This window comes from Ictidomys tridecemlineatus, chromosome 5 (assembly GCF_052094955.1).
Source record: "Ictidomys tridecemlineatus isolate mIctTri1 chromosome 5, mIctTri1.hap1, whole genome shotgun sequence".
Lineage (NCBI taxonomy): Eukaryota > Metazoa > Chordata > Mammalia > Rodentia > Sciuridae > Ictidomys > Ictidomys tridecemlineatus.
In genome coordinates, this window is record NC_135481.1 from 81,531,005 (window position 1) to 81,552,322 (window position 21,318).

Sequence of the window (21,318 nt, forward strand, 5' to 3'; positions counted from 1 at the left end):
TCCATTTGCATACCGTCTGCTACCCAAAAGGAATGTAAACATCATAAGTGCCCATACCTTTGCCAGTTTGTCTGCTATGGTACCCACAGTGCCTAGAACAGTGCTCAGCAGGTTATCATATGAATTTATAGCATCTTGCCTCCAAAGTCCTGGCTTTTTTTTTTTTTCCCCAGCACTGGAGAGCAAACCCATCTGGATTCTACATGCGATTTGTAATGAAAGCAGAAAAATTTCTGTAGAATAAAAATCTCACACTCCAAAAATAGTTCTTGTGAAGTTATAGACGTTTAAAAGAAATAAATATTCTATCATATATATTCAGTTGAAAATACTTTCTTGTAAGTATCACATTGCTTTGGATTAATCAGATAAAGATGAAAGTCAAGAATTTTGCCAAGAGTATTTCTTGCTAACATTACTCGGTTATGCCTTTCAGCTCAGTATATTGTATATGAAGGATATCTTGTTAAAACAACTGTTGAAGGAAAGTCATGTCATATCAGCTATACTCTGTACCCTATGGGAACACAAATGTCCCAAAGTCTATGTTAATATAATCTTGCTGCTCCAGTGAACTAAGGCAAAAAACAGTTTTTTAGTGACATGTAAGCCTCCATATAAGTGCTACATTATCTATATGTCTTCCAGAAATGAGGGAAGGGATGCTGCTGTAAAGGATTATGCTGAATCAATTTAGGAAGGTAAATATTGTGAACAAATACCATAAAATAACCTAGCAAATGATTCTAATCTCCATTTAATCAACTCTCAGGAAGCCTCTACTCTTCTTTATAGAATTGGTAACATAGGAAAATGAAGTCACCCAGCTCCAGGGTATCAGGTGGCTTTTCAACAAGAGGCTTTTTACCATAACACAAGATCTCCCATGCAATATTCTAAGTAACAGGGCAATTCTCCTATACTTTTTTCCTTGGGGCATGAGGTCTTATTTTTTCTTTTAAAAATGCTGATCATTATACATTGTTTGATTACAAAAAAATTAAGGCCTTATTTTTCAAGATTTTTTGAGAGGGCTACAGAGTGGTAGTGACAGAAAGTTTCTTTGATTTTTCCCCTAAAATAATTAATGGTATTACGAGTCTGGTGACAACTAATTATGGGAAATGTAAAAAAAAACATGCATTATTTATAATAATCATATGATAGTTTAACAGGCTAAGGATTTTAAAGGCCAATTCTGATTATTATGGAAATGGAACTGTGATTTTTTTTTCTTTTTTTCTTTTGATGCTGGGCATTACACCTAGGGCCTCACACATTCTAAGCAAGAATTGTACAATTGACCACATTCTCAGTTCAGAATTGTGAATGATTTTAAACGTATAATTCTTAATTCAATTCAATCTCTGATTCTACCAAAAAACAAAACCTCTTAAATCTCAAAATCTTAAAATGTTAGAGCTTAAACAAAATATATATGCTTAAGGACTCTGAGAATGCAGTTTGGAAAAGATTTACTGAATTCTATATTAGCATTCATTATATCATTACCTGCCTTAAAAATATTTTATGGACATTAAATTGATTTCTGATTATAAGTTCTCCTCTCACTAGCCTAATATTTATCATAAGGGATGAAATATTTAATGTTTCTATTGACTAATAGAAAAAGCTATCAAGCTTGTTCAAACATCTTCCAGATGCCTTTGGGGTGAACCAAACATCCCTTGGCAAGCTCAGCTAAGAGGACTGAGCTTTAGTTATGTTGTAGTGATATCAAGTTGATGACCAGAGATTAAAGAAGGACACACCTCAGAAACAAAGGTCATGAAGAAAATTATAATAATACATATAAAATTAAAAACAAAATATGAATTACCAAAGGAACCAAATGCTTTAAAATGATGCATGCTAGGACACTTCATATACTGCTAAGTCAAATTCCCTTCAGGGATACTCACATTCACATTCTGAAAATTCACCTAACTTGACGAAGAAAGTAAAAAGACTCTATAAAATTACCCATAGCCCAGATACTTTTCAAAAATCAAACACTGAATACAGCAATCAGTGCAATAAGCATGAGCCTTATTCACAAAAGCCTTACAATATTTAAGTCAGGATTCTACAAAAACTGGGTTAGACCTGGGATTCTGATGTCCCAATAATCAAAATACTCTTATGATCTGCAAGATAAAAACTCACTTGCTATACAACAGCACGTCTCTCAAGTGGGGCTTATATATTGGAGTAGAAAATAGAGTATTTCAATTACAAGTTCTAAAGAAATGATGATTAAAGTAAATTTTTTTTCTTTCTCTGTTTTGTTTGTATGGGAGTAGGAATCAAGTTAATGAGTGTGAATCTCTAAGTTTATAAACAACGGATCAGAAGAACTTTATGAAAAACCTCCTGTCGATATGGTAGTAGTCAAAAAATGAATACTAATCATACAAGTTGGTTCTGTCATTAGCAAACCCATCTACATAGTTCTCATGCAGTGATCTCTCTTTAAGAAATGGCATGTTGTGGGCTAGAGCTGTGGTGCAGCGATAGAATGCTTGCCTGGCACATGTGAGGCACTGGGTTCAATCCTCAGCACAAAATAGAAATATAAAAAAATAAATAAGTGTCCATATACAACTAAAAAAAATTAAAAATTAAAAAATAATGATGGGGTGAGGATATGGCTCAAGCGGTAGCGTGCTCCCCTGGCATACGCGGGGCGCAGGGTTCAATCCTTAGCACCACATAAAAATAAAAACAAAGATGTTGTGTCCACCGAAAACTAAAAAATAAATACTAAAAAAATTCTCTCTCTCTCTCTCTCTCTCTCTCTCTCTCTCTTTCTCTCTCTCTTAAAAAAAAAATGACATGTCATTCCTGCACCATCACCCAGAATACCTGAGTGTAGTGCTGGATTGGACCCTGACACACAGGCAGCACTTACAAAAAAATGTAGAGTGAGGGTCATCCATTTAATGATCACCAGCTTACATACTGTTCCTTTAACATTAACATGCACTTGTTTCTTATATACCAAGATATGAATAAACTGTTGGCCATGTCATAATAATCAATCGATCCATGGAACCAGTTTTGGCTGTCTATTGAAGCCCAAGGATATTTGCCATCTCATGAAGGAGAATGTTCTACCTCTGAGCTACAACTCCAGCTGCACCCCTTTTTATTTTGAGACAGGGTCTCACTAAGTTGCCCCGGCTGGCTTTGAACTTGCAATCCTCCTTCCTAAGTCTCCTGAGTAGAAGGAATTACAGGTATATACCAGGGTGCAATATGTACACTTTTAAAATGTGTTATCCAGATTGAATCTCACTGAAGAAATAGATAAACCACAGCCAGTACATCGGACCTGGACTAGTGGATCAGAAACCTGCCAGTCTACAAGTTACTTTTGTAAGTCAGATGACATGATCCCTCTACCCCATCCCATGTTCCCATGGTAGTCTTTAAATAAATTTTGAAATAGACCATGCTTACACAGATTTTACAGTCTCTCTACTTTGTGACTATCATACAGTCTGTCAGTTGGCACCTCTCTCATCTATACTCCCTATAAACACAGGGGCTAGGAAAAATATCTCGCATATTCCATTTTTGTGACCCAAACATGTCAGCATGTTGAAACTATACAAAGTACCAAATCCAGAAGTATATTTTTATATCACAAAAAATATTAGAAAACTTTAAAAGCTAATATTTTTTTTCTTAAAGATGAAATAGCAATAAAATTATAGGTCACAAATAAGTCTACACAAAAGGAAACTGATACTAAGTTCCTGTTCCAGACAGAGAGATTATGCATTGAATTAATTACCCATAATTTCAAAAAAACCAAAGGCCTAAAAGTACTGGCTCTGATAGCCACCAGGCCATCTGAGAATGTTCCCATTCAGCCCTGCCAATTCCATCCTGACCCACAGCAAACCTGCTATTTTAATTCTAAACAACGATTTATGTCAAATTATGTTCTAGTTTTGCGGTTTAGTGAAATATCCATTCAGGGTTAGGATGAGTCCACCGAACACATGTTCACTTGGAACCTAATCCAAATTAGATCCTGGGTCCCCTAGGAAAAGAGAGAAGCACAGCAGTCCACGTTGCTCTTGAAGTGGTATAAGCTGTCAGTGCATTTATATTATAAAGAACACTTTATGTTTGGTAAATTACATTTTTGAATTATCATGTTTTTCATGTTCATATTATAGGTTTATCTAAATTTCAAAATATGATACAGTGACTTCTTTTTTATTCAATTTTTTTTTAGTTGTTGATAGACCTTGATTTTATTTATTTATATATGGTGCTGAGAATTGAACCCAGTACTTCACACATGCTAGGCAAGAGTTCCCTTGAGCTACAGTCAGCACCCCAACCCCTAATACAGTGATTTCCAATTTTAATGAAATTTGAAGCTCTCTTTTTGATGGGGTAGAGTTGATTCTTATCAATTATACCAGAAATATTACAATTAAAGAATAAGAATGTTATTATGTATTTGGGGAGTTCAAAACCCAATTGAGTCGAATGTATGAAAGATGATATGTCTTGAGCTCTGTAATGTTTTGAACAATCAATAAAAAAAAAAAGAATAAGAATGTTAATATTTGCCATGGTTTTAAAGCAAAATTGAAACTCTTCTAAAATGATGTCAATACAAAATGTCTTCCTCAAAAATGTGGTAAACAAGTAATTTACAGCTCTAATAAGCATAACCACTTATATATCTTCATTCAAATAATGTTCAGAATAAAACTATTGTTTTTTATTTTGAAGCTATTTTTGACTAGGTTATTTTGGTTTAATACTTACACAAAATTAAGATTCCATCCAGCATGCTATATACAGATTTTTGTCATTTTTGTGGTTTGTATATGCTAAACACTAAGTAACAATGGCATTAATATATCTAATAAGCAAATTAACATTGCTCTAATTATACATTTAAAGTGTCATAAAATGTCTACCTTTTTATCTTCTGCTCTAGAATGTGACTATGAAAGAGATTTTCACTACTCTTATTGGTTGCTTTAATTATCCTAATTATTACCTGTGGTTTTCTAAATATTATTTCTACAACTCAATGCAATTAAGTCTCAACTAGAAAGTTTATTCTAAAATGTTTAGCTTATGAAAACATTTTGGAATTGCCTATTTGACCACCAACTAGTCTCTACTAAAAATGCAATGCATACCAACCTAATCATGGTTTGTTTCTTGTTTATGACCATGTAAATGTTGACCTAGAAATGTTTCTTTTTAATTTTTTTTAGTTCTTGATAGACCTTTATTTTATTCATTTATATGTGGTGCTGAGAATCGAATCCAGTGCCTCACACATGCCAAGCAAGTGCACTACCACTAAGTCACAACCACAGCCCTAGAAATGCTTCTTGAGAACAGAAAGCAGTCTTTTCCTATGCAGCCCCATGTCTTTTTTACCAAGTTCCGTGCATATTCCTTTATGGATCTCAAAGTACTAATAAATGATGGTGATAGTGTTGTTACAAATGATAAACCATTAATTTCTCAAGAAGATTCAATGGCTGGGTCAGAATCACTTAACAGCAAGTCAACTGTAGACAATTCTTCTGGGTACAAGTGTCATATGGGTAAGTTGTACCCAATAAGTGGTAAAGACCAAACCTAGGAAAACAGATCTTTCAAGCACACATTAATAAGTCTAAAAACATACTTCCAGTTTGATGTAACTGTCTTTATTCCACATCAGAAAAAGACTTCTGAACCTGAACAACAGTAACAGCATCCATATTATTAGACACTTCAAAAAGTTATCATAAATGTTCTTTAATATATTTATACCTACATAGCACATTTTTGTGCTTTGCCATTTTAAAAATTTTGCATTCATACTGCTAAATAGTCCTCATTTTGCTCTTTGGATAGCTATAACTAGTCCAGCACTAGATGAATACAGACCCAGGTACAGAACAAAGAATGCAACCTCAGCTTTCCAAACCACAGCTTGATGCTCTGACCCCATGCCGCGTGCTATGATCATGAGTGATGGAGCTGTTCTGACTGCACGTTGCTTTCAAATAATGATCCGCAAAGTTAATCAAAAGGGCTTCCCTGTTCAATATTTACCTGTTACTCATTGACAGCCACTGTCTGCACGGCCATTGAGAATGTACAGAATAGGATCAGGAATACTGAGCTCAAACAGAACCTGAGTGCCTCACTGAAGTACCAAGTACGATGAAGGCAGAATTAAGCTGCTCTTCAAACCACCTCTGACACTAAAGAAGTCTGTGGGAGTTACACAGTGGGAATGCACTGCTCCTTCTAGGATTTGGAGGCCAAATAAGTTGCTGATAGTAAGAGGGATAATAGGAACAATCACATGAAAGAGAAAAAAAAAGATATTAGGTATCAAAATATAAACATGGAGAGAAAAATAGTAATTTCCTGTATTTGGGCAAAAAAATAATATTCCCTCCTTGATGTGATCTCCTTGCTTTTATGTACAAGGAAAGTCATATCTATCCTGAAAATTATTTTTCTCATTTTAATACACATTCAACATTTTAAACTAAAAAATAATAAGAAAATGCTGATCTTTTTTTATGTGTTATTTAAATGCTGTTTGTCAATCTGTCAATCAAAAGTACCCAAGAAGGGTTGCTGACCACAGCCACCTCTAGAAAGGCAGGTAATCAGACTGATCATAATGCAATCTTATTTTTATTTTTAACCATCAACAAAAGAGAGCAATGCTTACTATGGGACCTTACTATATCCATGTATTAACCATGCACCTTGATAGGTTTTGGACATGGTAGTTATGGATTTGGTGGGAGGGAATCACTCCAAATGTAAAATTCTCTTTTAACTAATTTTTACTGAGCACTTACTTAGAAATGGTAAATACTGCTTGAGGGCTTAGCATGTGCCAGGGATTGTTCTAAGCAATTTATATTTATTAGTTCATTTAATCCTATGGTAAACCCTATGAGAAACTATGGTATCATTTCACAAATAAGTAAAACAGAGAGCTTATAAAACTTGTTCAAGATCACTCAGCAAATTATTAATGGAACTAAGGTCTGACTCCATCAGTCTCCCAACAGAGCCTGAACCGTCATCTACTACAATGAATGCTCTAATTGCAGTTCTGTGATGTAAGAATCACCAACATTCAAAATTGGTAAGCTAAACTAATTGAAAGTATCTTTAAGGGACTTGCAACCTTGTGATTATACATACAACCTCTTCCCATTTAGCTTACATAAGTTTATGGCATGCCTCATCTCCAAGTTTATGAGTTTCTAGGAGGTATTTATTTGTGTACATACAATTGAATGCTACCACATGCGTGATACAAAGTAAATGTCAAGTAAGGATTTAATCACTAATTCAGCATTGACTTCTCTCTCTCTTACAGTCCCTACACATACACACACTCATCCAATCCATCAGAAATCCTGTTGGCACTTCTTTTAAAATATATCATAATCCACATTTTTCTCACCTCCTCCACTTTCTACACCTTCAGTGGAAAACATCTTGCCTATGGCAAGAAACTCCTGGCTAGGCCTTCTGCTTCCACCCTCGTACCCCTCAAATTTGCTCCACTAGCAGCCAGGACAATTTTAAGTTATATCCTGCAATTCCTGAATTCAAAATCCTCCCAAGTCCTCACTTCAAGTGGTGTAGAGTCAGGGCTTATCCGGCCTTCCTGTGTCCTATGTGCTGGCTCCTTACCAGTGCTTGACCTATCTCCTGCCACTACCTAACCTTGCTCATTCATACCCCTCCGCTCTGGGCTACCAAATGCTGAGTGTATCAAAACTCTGCAGCCTCAGAACCTTGATAGTAGTGGTTGGCTCCACCTGGAATCTTCCTCTGGGTACCTGAATACCTAAAACCTCACTTCAGGCTTGGGGTCCTTGCTCAAGAGCCTTTTTCATGGGGGTCTCACTTATTTGAACCCACAACTGGCCTGCCGTCAACTGTGGACTCCTAATTCCTTCCTAACCTCTATTTTTGTTCTATAGCACCAACCATCATCAAACAGACTGTATGATTTCCCTCATTTTTAATGTTTGTTGTTTATTGCCTGTCTCAAATACTAACTCTGAAGACAAAGATTTTGGTCTTTGTTCATTGAAAAATATGCCAAACAAAGTTCCTTGTTGTAGATCCAACTAATGCATTAAATTAAAAGAATAGAGAAACCTACTGTGAATTAAACTAGTTTAAAGAGACTTCACCAAGGAGAAAGGAAAGGCAAGGAGACAGTGCATGAACTGTAGACAGGAACAGCGAGCTTGTACTGAGAAATGTCCGGGGGGAGGGGGAGGCCAAAAGGGAGACTGGGGAAGACCTGCAGGCCTCAAACATTAGGCTAAAACTGCAGGCACTATGCAGTGAGAATGAGCAGTCAATGACTTCAGGGGACAAAAACAAGAGAAATAGATTAGAAATAGTGTTTTCATCTGGTAACTATTTTTAAGGTAGCTGAGAAAGGAAAATTCTCACATTCCTTAGTATGGTGCTCTGTAAATGGTGGGACTCAAGTATTTATTTATCTGAATCAAACTGACCAAGAAAGGAGATAAGAAGATTAATTAGGAAATTATAAAAATCTGGGCATGCAAATCATTGCTTAAATTAGGGAAATTTTGAAATGAAAGGAAGTATTTAAAAAAAAAGAAAAAAAATCATGCTGCAAAGAGGATATTTGAGATAAGACTGAGGCAACAAGATAGATAATTCCAAGAGTGAGTCTGAATGACTATGAAAATGAAGATAAAAGAAGTGCAAGGCAGGAGAAGAACTTTTCTGCACAAGCGCTGGGTGCTGTTTTGAAGGAATAACTGTTCTGTCCTGGAGAGAGGCCTAAGTGGGAAATGAGAAAGGCGGTGATTTGCAGGCCAGCCATGTCACCCCACAGGTATGAATCAAGGTCTTGTTTTTGTCCCACTCATAAAACAGAGACAAAACAGTTCACTGGGTTGTTCTGAATATTAATTGGAAATTTCCATGCATATGCTTGCAATTTGTGAGTTGTTATATTTGGAGGTTGATGTACAGTGGAACATAAGTAGGAAAGTTTGAAAATATAAAACTAGAATTTGTCAAGAGGTAGGGCTTGAGACAAGAAGTTGAGACTCATCCATTTCTGTGTGAGAACTACAGTGTCAAGAAGGTGAAATCTCCATAGGGGAGACATGAGGGCCCCAGGTAGCTCTACAAACAAAGAATGCCAACCACATGTTTTTAAAATGACTAACACTCAAAATGACAAACCCATCTCCCCTACAGTTATGGTTTTAAGTTCCTGGGAGTCTAATTTTTTTATGGAAGTAGATTTCAATAGGCTGTCCTTGAAGAGAGGATGGATTTGCTTCTTTCAAAGTATCATTCGGCTCCAAAATGTCATGTCACCCTGTGGAAAGGGGACAAAATGCTGAGCAAGGCAGACCTGATTTGGTCCCCTATACCATTACCAGATTGTACTATATTAGCAGCGCTAACAGAGTAACTTGCCTAAAGTCTCTGAGCCTCCATTCTCTTGAGTGCAAAATAAGAATTATATTACCTATTTCAAAAGGGTTGGTCAGGTCAATTACAATAAGGCCTGAAGACCAGTGTACCATAAATGAAACACATTATCCCTTTTTCTTCTGATTTCAGCCTTATCTGCATATGGAAAAGCAGCCCACACAGACGTAGAAATAATGAAACAGAAACCTAACTTCAGAGTCCAGAGTTAAAGCTTCCATTTTCCCCAGAAAGATGAACTTGGCCTCACAGTGAAAGGCCTTGGCATCAATGAGTGTTTCCTTTAGATGGCAGAATAAAGGCATCTATATTCACCATCTTGGTCTATATCTCAGAGCCTTACCTTCTGAGGACACTCTGTGCCACAGCAAACATTTGTGTCCTGCAAATCCATCCTCAACAGACCCAGTTAAACTATTCTTGGTGCAAATGAACCAACCATGCCACCAGATCCTTCTAAAAATATACTCTACTTAACATCTGCTGGCCCATAATGCTTGTTTTCTAGTCTTCTCTCCCCTGTGTATTTCATAAGTATCATGATAATTTTTAAAAAATCAGCCTTCTTTATTTCTAACAGCCTCATAGAAATTGTAACTAACTCTGGGTAAGCAGCATTCAGAAAAGCTGATAAACAATCTGGCTAGCAAATAAATTTATTGATCGTGAATTTTACGAGAGCTCAGAAGCACCCCAGCCCTCCCTCTCATCCCCACTAGATGCACCTCCAAACTTTTCCTTATAAATATGTAGTGACATGAACCCCACTACTTCTCCTGCTTCCCCTGATGCTCATTCAAGAATTGGGACAACTGATGAATTTCTCCAGGGTGTGAGATTCAGAGCTGCTGCTTCCTTTTCCCTCTTTGCAAGCCATCAGGCAGTAAGGCAGTCCCTGGAAGAACAAGATGCTTCCCCTGAAAGTGAGCAAAGATCCCCCTGCAATTACTGTCAAATGCATGCTTCACCAAGACATCCAGAAGGTGCCTGGAGCACACAGGACAGGAGGCTTTGTGCCAAATGGAGACATGCTAACTTGATTTCACCTTTAAAGCAGTTTGGTTAGTGGGGTTGAGAGAGGAAGCAAAGAAAAGAATCATCCAAAAGGTCTTGTACTTTCCAGTTTCAAGGCCAAGGTATGTAATTGGCTGTGATTTGCTGTCAGCACCCCTGACAGGTGAAAGTCAGGAAAACGATGCTGTTCTGAGAGATAATGTTAACTAACATGTAAGTAAATGAATGACAATTGCTAGTAAGAGAAAAAGGTGATCCATACTGGTAACACAAGAGAATAAGCACTAAGTGAGACCAGGGATCCTTCACATTGGGCTGGGGGAGAGGAAGGGAAATTAGGTTTTATTTTTATTTTTTTAAAGAGAGAGTGAGAGAGAGAGAAGGAGAGAGAGAGATAGAATTTTTAATATTTATTTTTAGTTTTTGGTGGACACAACATCTTTGTATGTGGTGCTGAGGATCGAACCCGGGCCGCACGCATGCCAGGCGAGCGCACTACCGCTTGAGCCACATCCCCAGCCCAAAATTAGGTTTTAAATATGATGCAGTGATAGTCTACTTAGTCACATGGACCTCAAACATCCAATTCCAAAGAATTCCCAAAGTCATATGAAACTTACAAAGGTCTCAAGTTTGCCAACAGAAAATCACCCAAGAATGTTTTCTATACACATTGGTCATTGAACCAAAATCCTCCAAGGACCCAGCTCTCTGCTTTTGAGAACTTGATCTTAACATCTTAATGGTGAACATAGTAAATAGAGTTCTCATTTTAAGCAACCTAGAGAGTGATGCAGCAGTGATAGCATGTGAGAGAATGAGTTCAAAAGGAGCCAGAAAACTCTAATCTCTTGGAAATTACTTCTCATACATGTGCATATTTTGATCCAAAAAAAGCCATGATTGTTTAACCTGCCATACCCTTCTCACCATTAGCTTCATTCCTATAACTTGAAAAACCATTTACACATTTACATGATGGACTCTTTCTAGATAAAAATAAATATTGAGCTGGGTGCAGTAACACACACCTATAATCCCAGCAATTAAGGAGGCCGAAGCAGGAGGATCACAAGTTCAAGGCAAGCCTCAGCAAAATTAGCAAGGCCCTAAGGAACTTAAAACCTGTATCAAAATACAAAATAAAAAGGGTTGAGGATATGGTTCAATGGTTAAGTACCCCTGGGCTCCATCCCCAGTAATAAATAAATATTGAGGTGGCAAGGAAGGAAGGATCTTTCTACTAAAAATGTTCTTGCTAGAGGACTTCAAAGACCCATAAAAATAAGTGATCAAAATTCAAAAAGTAGATACAAACTACATGGGGGTGAGGGGTGGGGAAGGGGCTGTTATGTCAGAAAGAAAATCTCAGCAGACCATAGTTTGTTTCTATGTAAAAGTTGACCATACAGCTTTCGAATTCCCCTAAAAAAACTTGACTCCAGAGATTTTCCAGCTGTTTGTGAATTGATTCATGATAACTATGTATATTGATATACATCTATAAAAGGTGATAGGCTATAAATATATACAATTATATAGAAGGCTACAAAGACAAATTAAACTGTTAACAGTGGCTATCTATGGGAGGTACAAATACAAATGAGATTAATTTTTTTCTTTATGCTTATTTGAATTTTCTAAATGTTGCTAGAATTAAAATATACCATATCTCTATTCAAAAAGAGCTATTCCAAGAGAAGTGGATAAATGTCATGAAGTAACTAATCTAAAAACCACTCATTCACCAACCCATGACATAGGGCTTGGTAAGAGGAAATTCCAAGAATATCTCTTCAGCAGAAGTTGAAAGTCTGCCAGAGTCTGCTCTGTAAGCTCCAAGGTAACACAAACCCACGGCCATTTACAAGAAGAGGCCATGTAATTTCCTAAATCAACAGAAAAACATATGGAAATAAAAGTTCTAAGTAGGGTGGAGTTGAAACTATAACCTCATTCTTTCTGTTGCTGGTAAGATGGTTAGAGGATGTAAGTTAATTATATTCTCATTAAGAGAAATAAATCCTTGTGTTTTTTTCTATTGTAGCATCTGCTTATACATACTTTTAACAACACAGATCATAATACTTTTTATTATCAGTGACATTTCCACAATATTTTATGTATTTTCATAAGGAAGATATTTTCTTAAGTTTCCTAAGTATGAAATTTTCTGGTATGTGAAATCATTTTCATAGAGTTCCTGAATATTCTCTGAAATTCACAATACCCTTTTAATTGAATAGTGCACTTTGCTATGAAAATGAAAAAGCTATCTCATTTATATTACATGAGAGATAGTAATAAATAACAAGAATAACACCCACTCAGAATGACATAACATTCAAAGTGGGTTTCTTTTTTCAGTTTAAGTTCTTCAACATCTCCACTGTCATGATGGTTTAACTTGTTGAATGCTTATTACTTCCACCTTACAGATAAGAGCTTTGTGAGAAGCTATACATTAAGCTTTAGAAGTAACAAAGTAAGTACTCATTTAGTGGATACTTAGTATATACAAACCACCATAATTGTTTGGTTTTTTTTTTTTTTAATTTAGGCCTTGGGCTCTGAAATCAGATCACCCAAATTTTAAAGCAGAGGTTAACAAACATCTTCTATAGATGGCCAGATTATAAATATTTGAGGTTTTCTGGGTCACAATGTCTCTGACAGCAGTATTCAATTATGCCCTTGTGGCAGGAAGAGTTATAGACAATACATAAATAAATGGGCGTAGCTGTGTTCCAATAAAACTTTATTTACAAAATTGAATAGAGAAAAATAGAGAATGTATTTTGCTGTTGGGCTATAGTTTGGTAATAATCCAAATCCCACCATGTCCTACCTTCTTAACCTTGAGTGAGTTTCTTCAGTTCTCTAAGACTGTTATTCTAGATGTAAAATAGTGGTAATCATGCCTAATGCTCATGTTAATTTTAAGAATTTTTAAAATGTATGTGAAGCCATTAGCCTGCTGCCTGACATCACATATGGTCAAAGATCAATAGATTAGTAACTACCATCATCTTCATCATCAATTGATCCTGAAAACCACCTGGGTTATTTTTATCTGTATTTTAAGGTAAGAAAACATATGCTTCAACAGTTAAGTAACAGCCACTGTAAAACATCTAACAGACGACTATGGGGCTAGCAGCAAACCCAGATTCATTTCTAGGAGGCTTAATCACCTCCAGTAATGATTATTTACTACTGCATGGATTGTTGGATCTTAAAATAGTTTTCTAATAATCAAAGAATAAACTATAATTCTTTCATTCTGATGTATAAACAAAGTCCAAAGATTCACTGATGACATTTATAACCTAACACACAGAACCAGTTGTTCTTAAGGTGAGGAAAACTTATTAAAACCATAGTTTATGTATTACTATAAATTTGCTGTAAAAAAATTTAAAATCTGAGCACAGCACATTAGTATCTCGTCCCTCTGAAGCCACCTGTTAGCAATTTTGAACACTGCAGTTCAACAGTGTGTCTATAAAAGGTTCATTGTAGCTCTGTTCCTCTCACCTTGACCTTTACTTTCAGTTCTCAAGTTTCTGGAGTTCTCATACGCACTGCAGGTGTGTCACTAACCAATTTAAAAAAAAAAAAAATCTCCGTAGTCACTTCTCTCATAATGAAAATATACAATCCAATGAAGCCAATTAATACTCTTTCACTCTAAAATCATACAGCCTGTGCCTACCAGTTTTACTCACTGGCATTTGTGCATCTTGAATTATAAGTGGTCTCTGAGGAGAAAGGCAGATGTGAAGATCCTCAAGTCAGGAAGAGCAGAGAATTCGTGGGCAGGTCCTGACCTGGATTTCATATTTGGAAAGTCCTCCAAGATACTCATAAATCAAAAATAACTGCAAACTAACAGCACACTTCCATATTCTTCCTTGCCAAGCACACTAAATAAGCTTAGAGACAAAACAAACCAACCAACCAACCTGTGGGCCCCTCCCACAGCAGTCTTTCTGTCTCCCATCTTACCTACATCCAGTAATTCTCCAGCACAGAGTCCATCTCACCCTTTTCCCCTCCAGAAAACTCCCCCAGGGATGGGATGCCTCTGTTCCCCGGCTTCTGCAGCCTCACCTCCTGCCACTCACCACCCTCAGGTCTCCACTCCTGCTTTGTACCATTTGCAATATGCTACATTAGAAATGTCTGTTTTTAGCCCCAAGATCAAACAGTTTTGCCACCATGAGAACCTTGGGGCCTGCCTTGACCATTAACAAAGACCACTTCAAGGTGTCCTTCCATAATTGGTCCTTCTGGTCTCCCTGGAGGCATCTCTCAAGTGGAACCCCAAATCACTGTTGTTATCTTAGTTTTCTAGGCTTGCAAAGGACAGAGGTTTTTCACCTCTAAATAAGTTGGTTAGAGTTTGCATAGAAGAGCACCTGACCCATGAGTGATGATTAAAATATATTTCTTTTTTTCTTTTCTTTTTTGATACCAGAGATTGAACTTAGGGGTGCTTAACCACTAAACCACATCCCCAGCCCTTTTGTTTATTTTTTTTTCTTTAATTTAGAGACAGGGTCTCACTGAGTTACTTAGGGTCTCACTAAGTTGCTGGGGTTGGCTTCGAAATTGCGATCCTCCTGCCTCAGCCTCCCAAGCCACTGGGATTACAGGCATGCACCACTGTGTCCTGCTAAAATGTATTTCTTAAATGAATAGATGAATGCATCAATTTTTAAACTGTTCCTCCAGAATAAGCCCTAAATAACACACTTTCATGCCATCCACATTACAAATTACACCCCCCAAGTCAATTATAGGCAAAATCTTTGGAGTGATGCCAAAATTAACTGGAAAAACCACCAGAGATCATGCTGAGATCTAAAAGGCATGATGTGGAAATCAGAATTTACTCTGAAATTGAAAGGCTTGAAGTAGTTCTTATTACAAAGTTCAAAGTCTCTTTAACATGCAGATCCTATCAGGGCTCTTTATGAAGCTCATTGTACATTTCTAATTCTTTTCTCTATTCTTTGTTATTTACTATCCCAAACACAACTGCATAAATTATTCTAATGTGAGGGAGAAAACGGTCATACAATAGCAATCAATCAATCAACAACCAGTGAAAGAATTGGCTGCTGTGGCTACAGCTCCTTGACCTTTGCCTCCCCTTCTACATAGGTGAGCCTCCAGTACCCACACCCCAGCCCACAGCTGCCTGTGATGGCTTCTCTGTAATTGGGAGAACACTTGAGAGTGGGGAGCAGTCTGTCTGGCACAATACAGCTGAAAAGGACTAGTGAATGCCCTTTTTCACTACCCTCCCCTGGTCTTCCCTCATCAACTCCTTGCCTCTTTTGAGTCCAAATTTTCCCATTTCCAGACCCATGCCTCCCAGCTGAGGTCAACCTCAACACTACACTGAACAGAATATCCATATTCTAGGTTCACCCTTCACTCTCCTCCAGCCTCAAATGAATTCCTCCAACTCCTGTCAAGGTATCTGAAATTACTCTATTAGAGAAGACTCCTTTTCTTCTCTCTTTGATTCTTTCGCTTGGAGTTGCTTATTAAAATGCAAATAGTACTGAGAAGAGTAACATTATCAGATAACAACTCCTGATCTGCAATGAGAGGTACAGACAAAAATGCTGGTGGGGGTGAGGCTGGAGCACCCAGCACAAACCAAGAACCCAGGGCAATGAATTTCATGAAGATGGCCTCGGGATGGAGAAGACAAACAAAAACTAACTTTAATCTTGCCAATGGTCTTTTCCACTCTAGGTGACAAGTGTTTCAATCAATTTCAAAAACCTTCACAATGAGAATTTCTCAGTCTTGGCTCCACTTTGAGACTAGGAGCCCTGGGTTAAACCCTTTTGTTTAAAACGGGTGCAGCAGTGTGCACTGATAGGGCATAGCAGAAGCTCCGGAAATGTGAGTACTGGACTCCCACCTCAGGCTCACTCCCCTTTTCCTCAAGATTGGTGAAATGACTGTTCCTGAAACAGCCTTAAGGACATCCTACCCTTCCTCCAACTTCTCTACAGAAGTGTCCAACTCTATGGTTGAATTTCCTCTTAAACTCTGGAGCTCAGAGGACTCTTCCCTACCTATTTTTCCTCACCATCAGATATTCTTAATGCAGGCAATATTCTTGGACTTCTTATTACAATTCCATGCCATGTCAACGAATGTTTCCTCACTGGCCAAATGTTTTCCTGCCTTTCTTCAAAAATAAAGTTCAAAGTTATTAATATTATGAAGGGAATATATTTTCTCCTTTTTTCAGATTCTTTGTTGCTTTTAGTTTTATTCTCAAAAATAGAAAAAAAAATAAGATTGACAACTCTTTTGATTTAGAAATAACTTTGGCATCTCCCAATCAAATCCACTACTATAGAAATGAATTCACTTAAATACAGAGATATTATTATGAACTTTAAGTAGGCAGTTTAAAAGGCAGTCATAGTGCTTAGCAAAACAAATGCTTAGCATAAAACAATGAGATTTGTAAAATATTTACAACATTAGTAATTTTTAAAAGACTGTATTTCTACCCTTTGCTAAAAAACTCAGTATCAACAATTGCAATTTGAAGTTGTAAATTGGAAATATCATAAGCATTGAATGTAAAAGATTAGAGTAACTATTACCATTATTTTAAAGTAATAAAGTACAGACTTTTTAAAATAAATTTTTATTCCTGTTTGCTTTAAAATTTTAATATTGAAACAACTGTTTAACCAATCTAGTAATTCTCAATAAAATATAAATGCACCATGTAAAATAATTGTTTTAAAGTAACAATTCACAATAATTGTTGAACCACAGAATTATAGTTGAAAGGAATATAAGTAATGATATGCTAGGAAATGCTGAACAACCAGTCAGGGTGCCAAGTACAACAGTGGCACCTGTAATCTCAACTACTCAGAAGGCTGAGGCAGGAAGATCTCAAGTTCAAGGCCAGCCTAGGAAACTTACTGGGACCCTGTCTCAAAATACAAAAATAAAAAGCCTGGAGATGTAGCTCAGGGCTACACTCCTGGGCTCAATCCCTAGTACTAGAAAAAATGAAAGATGGAGGCAGCTGATTTGCAGCATTTTCCATTCTCCAAGGGGTTACTGATCACAAAGACCACACAACTGGCTCCCACAAACCCATCTAAGTTGGCTCTACCACATGACTGGATATGAAAGTTCAGATGGTGTAGCTTCTTCATACCTGAAACTTTTCCGCAGGACTGTCTTTCCTTATAATCTACAATACCCTACGCACATAAGGACATAACACATGTACAATGTTTACACATTTATCTACTCGACACTATTATAGTGGCTTTCATTCTTTTTTCAGAAATGAAACACAGTAAAAAACATATATGACCTCATAACCCAACCACATACACATTATGTGCAGTTGTATGTACATAAACACAAGTGAATAAAGCAAAACGGAAGTCTTAAAAAATAAAGCAGTCTTACTACATACAATGCATAATCTCCTCTTCTATATCACTTTTAAATTCTGATCTTGATCCACTAAATTGGATTATATTCACCTTTTTGGGTAGAGACCCAGAGTTTGAAAAGTGCTACTGTAATAGACTATAAGCTCATTGAAGATAGGATTACATATCATTTGTCTGTATCTATTCCTATATCTACTAGTAATTATTGAAGTCCAAGGAGGTTAAGTAACTTTTCCAAAGATGTAACTGCTATATTGCTGACAAATAATCCCTCCAGGCAAGTGATAACTCATGCCACAGAATCATAATATTTATGACTTGATAACTGAAAGTTATAGAATCTTGTAAGACAGCTACCCCTTCGCCAGAAATTGACAAAGAATGTTTTTTAATGGTACTCACCGCCCCCAACAGTGTTTTACCCACTGTGGCCCTGACTGTTCACCTGGATGATAGGGACATGATTCCCATTTCCTTACTTGACAACATTCAACCTTAACAGTGTTGAAAAGAGAATCATCGTTTTCACAAAACATCTTCATTTCTCTATGGAGAAGAACTATATAAATGCTGATTAATTTTAAATATATAGAATAATCATATCCTGTACATTAGTAACACTAGCCTTCGAATAGCCAAAAGCCAAATACTTAGTTGCAGAAAATACTCAGTAGAATTTGAATGCACGGCCCTCTCGTCAGTGTGCTTGCACACCACATGCTTTTTATAGGTGCTATTAAATGTACACTATAGTTTCAAGACAATTCAGATAAGCATCTTCACTAAAATACACAACACCATTAATCATCTCAGTGACAGTGCTCCAATTTAACATCTTGGGGATTTCTTCCCCTTCTTCATCATTTATTTGCCAATATTTCCTTGTTATGAATATCCCCCTAGTGACTTACCCTGGCAGTCACAGCTGTGCTGCCTACTGTGTCTACCCTGACTACAAATAACACTGATTCTTAATAAAAGCAAACCCTTGAGATGATTCCTATGGTGAGAAGGGAAACTTTTCTATGGACAGACCTCCTCATGGCTTCGACCATGTTCCTTACTCTAAACTGAGCAACCTCAGCCTTTAAGCAGATAGTCATTTCTATCTGCTTAAATTAAACCAGCTTAATTACAAATTAACAACAATTGATTGCTGATTGCCTATTATTTGAGTGGTCAACAATCGACTGATGCTTAACTATGGTTCTGAGAGGACCCCCCTTGCTAGACAACAGAAGGCTTCTTCAAAGCAACCACCAATCACAACAAGGCCACAAATCACTAACCAATTTCAGAAACCTGGCCATCAAAAGCCACAATAAATGACTCATAAATAATAAGGTCTTTTAAAAAATTACCAGAAATAATTTTGCATTATAATTACACCAATTCTGAAGAGGAAAACATGATCTAGGTAACAGAATAACAATAAATAAAGCCAGAGATAAACACGTAGTAAAGATACTGTGATAAAGTTATCAACTAAACCACACTAGGCAGGGAACGGTCCTAGCTCCAATCCGGGATCTATTCTATATCCATTTCAGAGAACAACCTTCATAGCCACTAGCATCTCCGGATCATTTAAAAATTGGAAACCGTGAAAGAAAACTCTCTACAACCATTTGGAGGAGTAAATGAAAGTAGAACTCACCAGCTTGTATTCAGAAAGGACCTTTTAAGGAAAAAAGGGCACTTTCTTTTTTTTTGTTTTTCAAAAATGACATTCTCCTACCAAAGAAGAGTACAAAGACAAACATACACCACAGTATATTTGCAAAATGTGTGAAGAAAGACTTCAGTGGACTCATGTTTTTGTTACCTTATATTTTCTATAGGGAAAGAATTAATTAGATGTTAATGCTGCTTCATTCAATATTGCATAACTTTTCTGGAAAGCATAAATTTCTAACCTTTTTTTTCTGAATACTCCAATTGGACTATTGTTTAAAAAAAAACTTTCTTTTTAGTAAAAGCAATACAACTCAAGCTACAATACATTAAAATGCCATTTCCTCCCCAGAGCAAAGTGTTTACTTCAGTGATAGCAACAACACCTCGTTACCAAAAGTGCAGATTCTGTTAAGTAACGGACAAAGCAAATGGCAGCAAAGACAGAGGACTCAACTTCAATTTAACTGTCCTGTAAGGTACATAGTAATTAGCTGCAAAGCTCTGAAATCTTAGCTAGCATGTTAAGTCTGCTACATGACAGTATAATTTGACTTCTTAAAGGATTATGCAAATTACAACTCATCATTCCATTACAGGATTGAAAAAAAGTGACAGCTAATTTATACATAACACACCTTTCAAATCCCTAAGATGCGTAGCACCTGTGCAATGTATTTTGCTGAGATTTTCTTGCATATAAGTACTTGTTTATTGCAATATAAAGAAGCTTACCTAAGAGCTTTAATACAGTCATTTTTAAAAAAAACTTTTAGACCACAATTTCAAAAGAATAAACATTTTTTTTTCTGTCTTGATTTCAGAGGCAAATTTTTTATTATCATTTTGTTTGGTTTGGTTTGATTTTTTTCCCCCACTAAATTAAATAAAAATAAGGTTTCAATACAAGGATATTTTTTAATAGCTGGCAATCACAAGCACTGATGCAAGAGCCAGAAGGAAGACTCACAAAGATTTCAACATACTTCTGGTAGGTAGATTCACAGTAGATTCCGTCATATCTGTAGATTTTCCTACATTCTGATTGGTTGGGCAGAGGATGCTGGGCAGTTATTCTGTAGAGGCATCAAAAACAGATAGACATGACTAGAGATTCTCTACAGTCAACTGGAATGCAGGATAACAAGTATGTTGAAATTTAATATATTCTGCTTTTACGCTTTTGAGCTCTACACACAATTGCAATGTGTACATACATTTGAGAACCTTAACTTCCACTTTTAGGAAACGGCAGTCAGAGAAAAAGCAACTTTTCTCAGTTCTTCATCAGAACAATTTGTTTCTTAAGTCTCAGAGTCATAAAAGTGGAAGAAAGACATATAGATCTAAAGCTTAACTCACTCTACTATCCCCATGATTATATTCTAAAGAAAATGTTAAAAACAAATGTCATTAGTGTTTCTGTTACAGGGCTGTCATTAATTCAATCATGCATTACGAGCATAGGCAACTATAAATGCTTTAAGTGCTTTAAAACCATAGCCAAGTTAATATATTTTTTAGCTTTATTCAATTTATATAGTTTGTATGCTACTGACTTCTAAAGGGATATGATACAGCTTACAGAACTAAACCCAATTAGGGATGAAAACACAAGCAAGACCGTGGGGAGCACAGGTTAGATGTTAACAGGCAC

General features: G+C 36.5%; 1 protein-coding gene across 13 annotated transcripts in view; it reads right to left on the minus strand.

Annotated features, from left to right (window-relative positions):
- Positions 1 to 21,318, minus strand: part of Npas3 (neuronal PAS domain protein 3) — an 836,745-nt gene that overhangs the window by 701,795 nt on the left and 113,632 nt on the right. For 9 of the 13 annotated variants that reach the window (XM_040275939.2, XM_040275937.2, XM_040275938.2 and 6 more), the window contains exon 2: positions 20,648 to 20,737. The exons of the other annotated variants lie outside the window; for them this stretch is intronic. In XM_040275939.2, the coding sequence (XP_040131873.1) occupies positions 20,648 to 20,737 (90 nt within the window). The remainder of the gene's footprint in view (positions 1 to 20,647; positions 20,738 to 21,318) is intronic. 13 annotated transcript variants of the gene reach the window in all.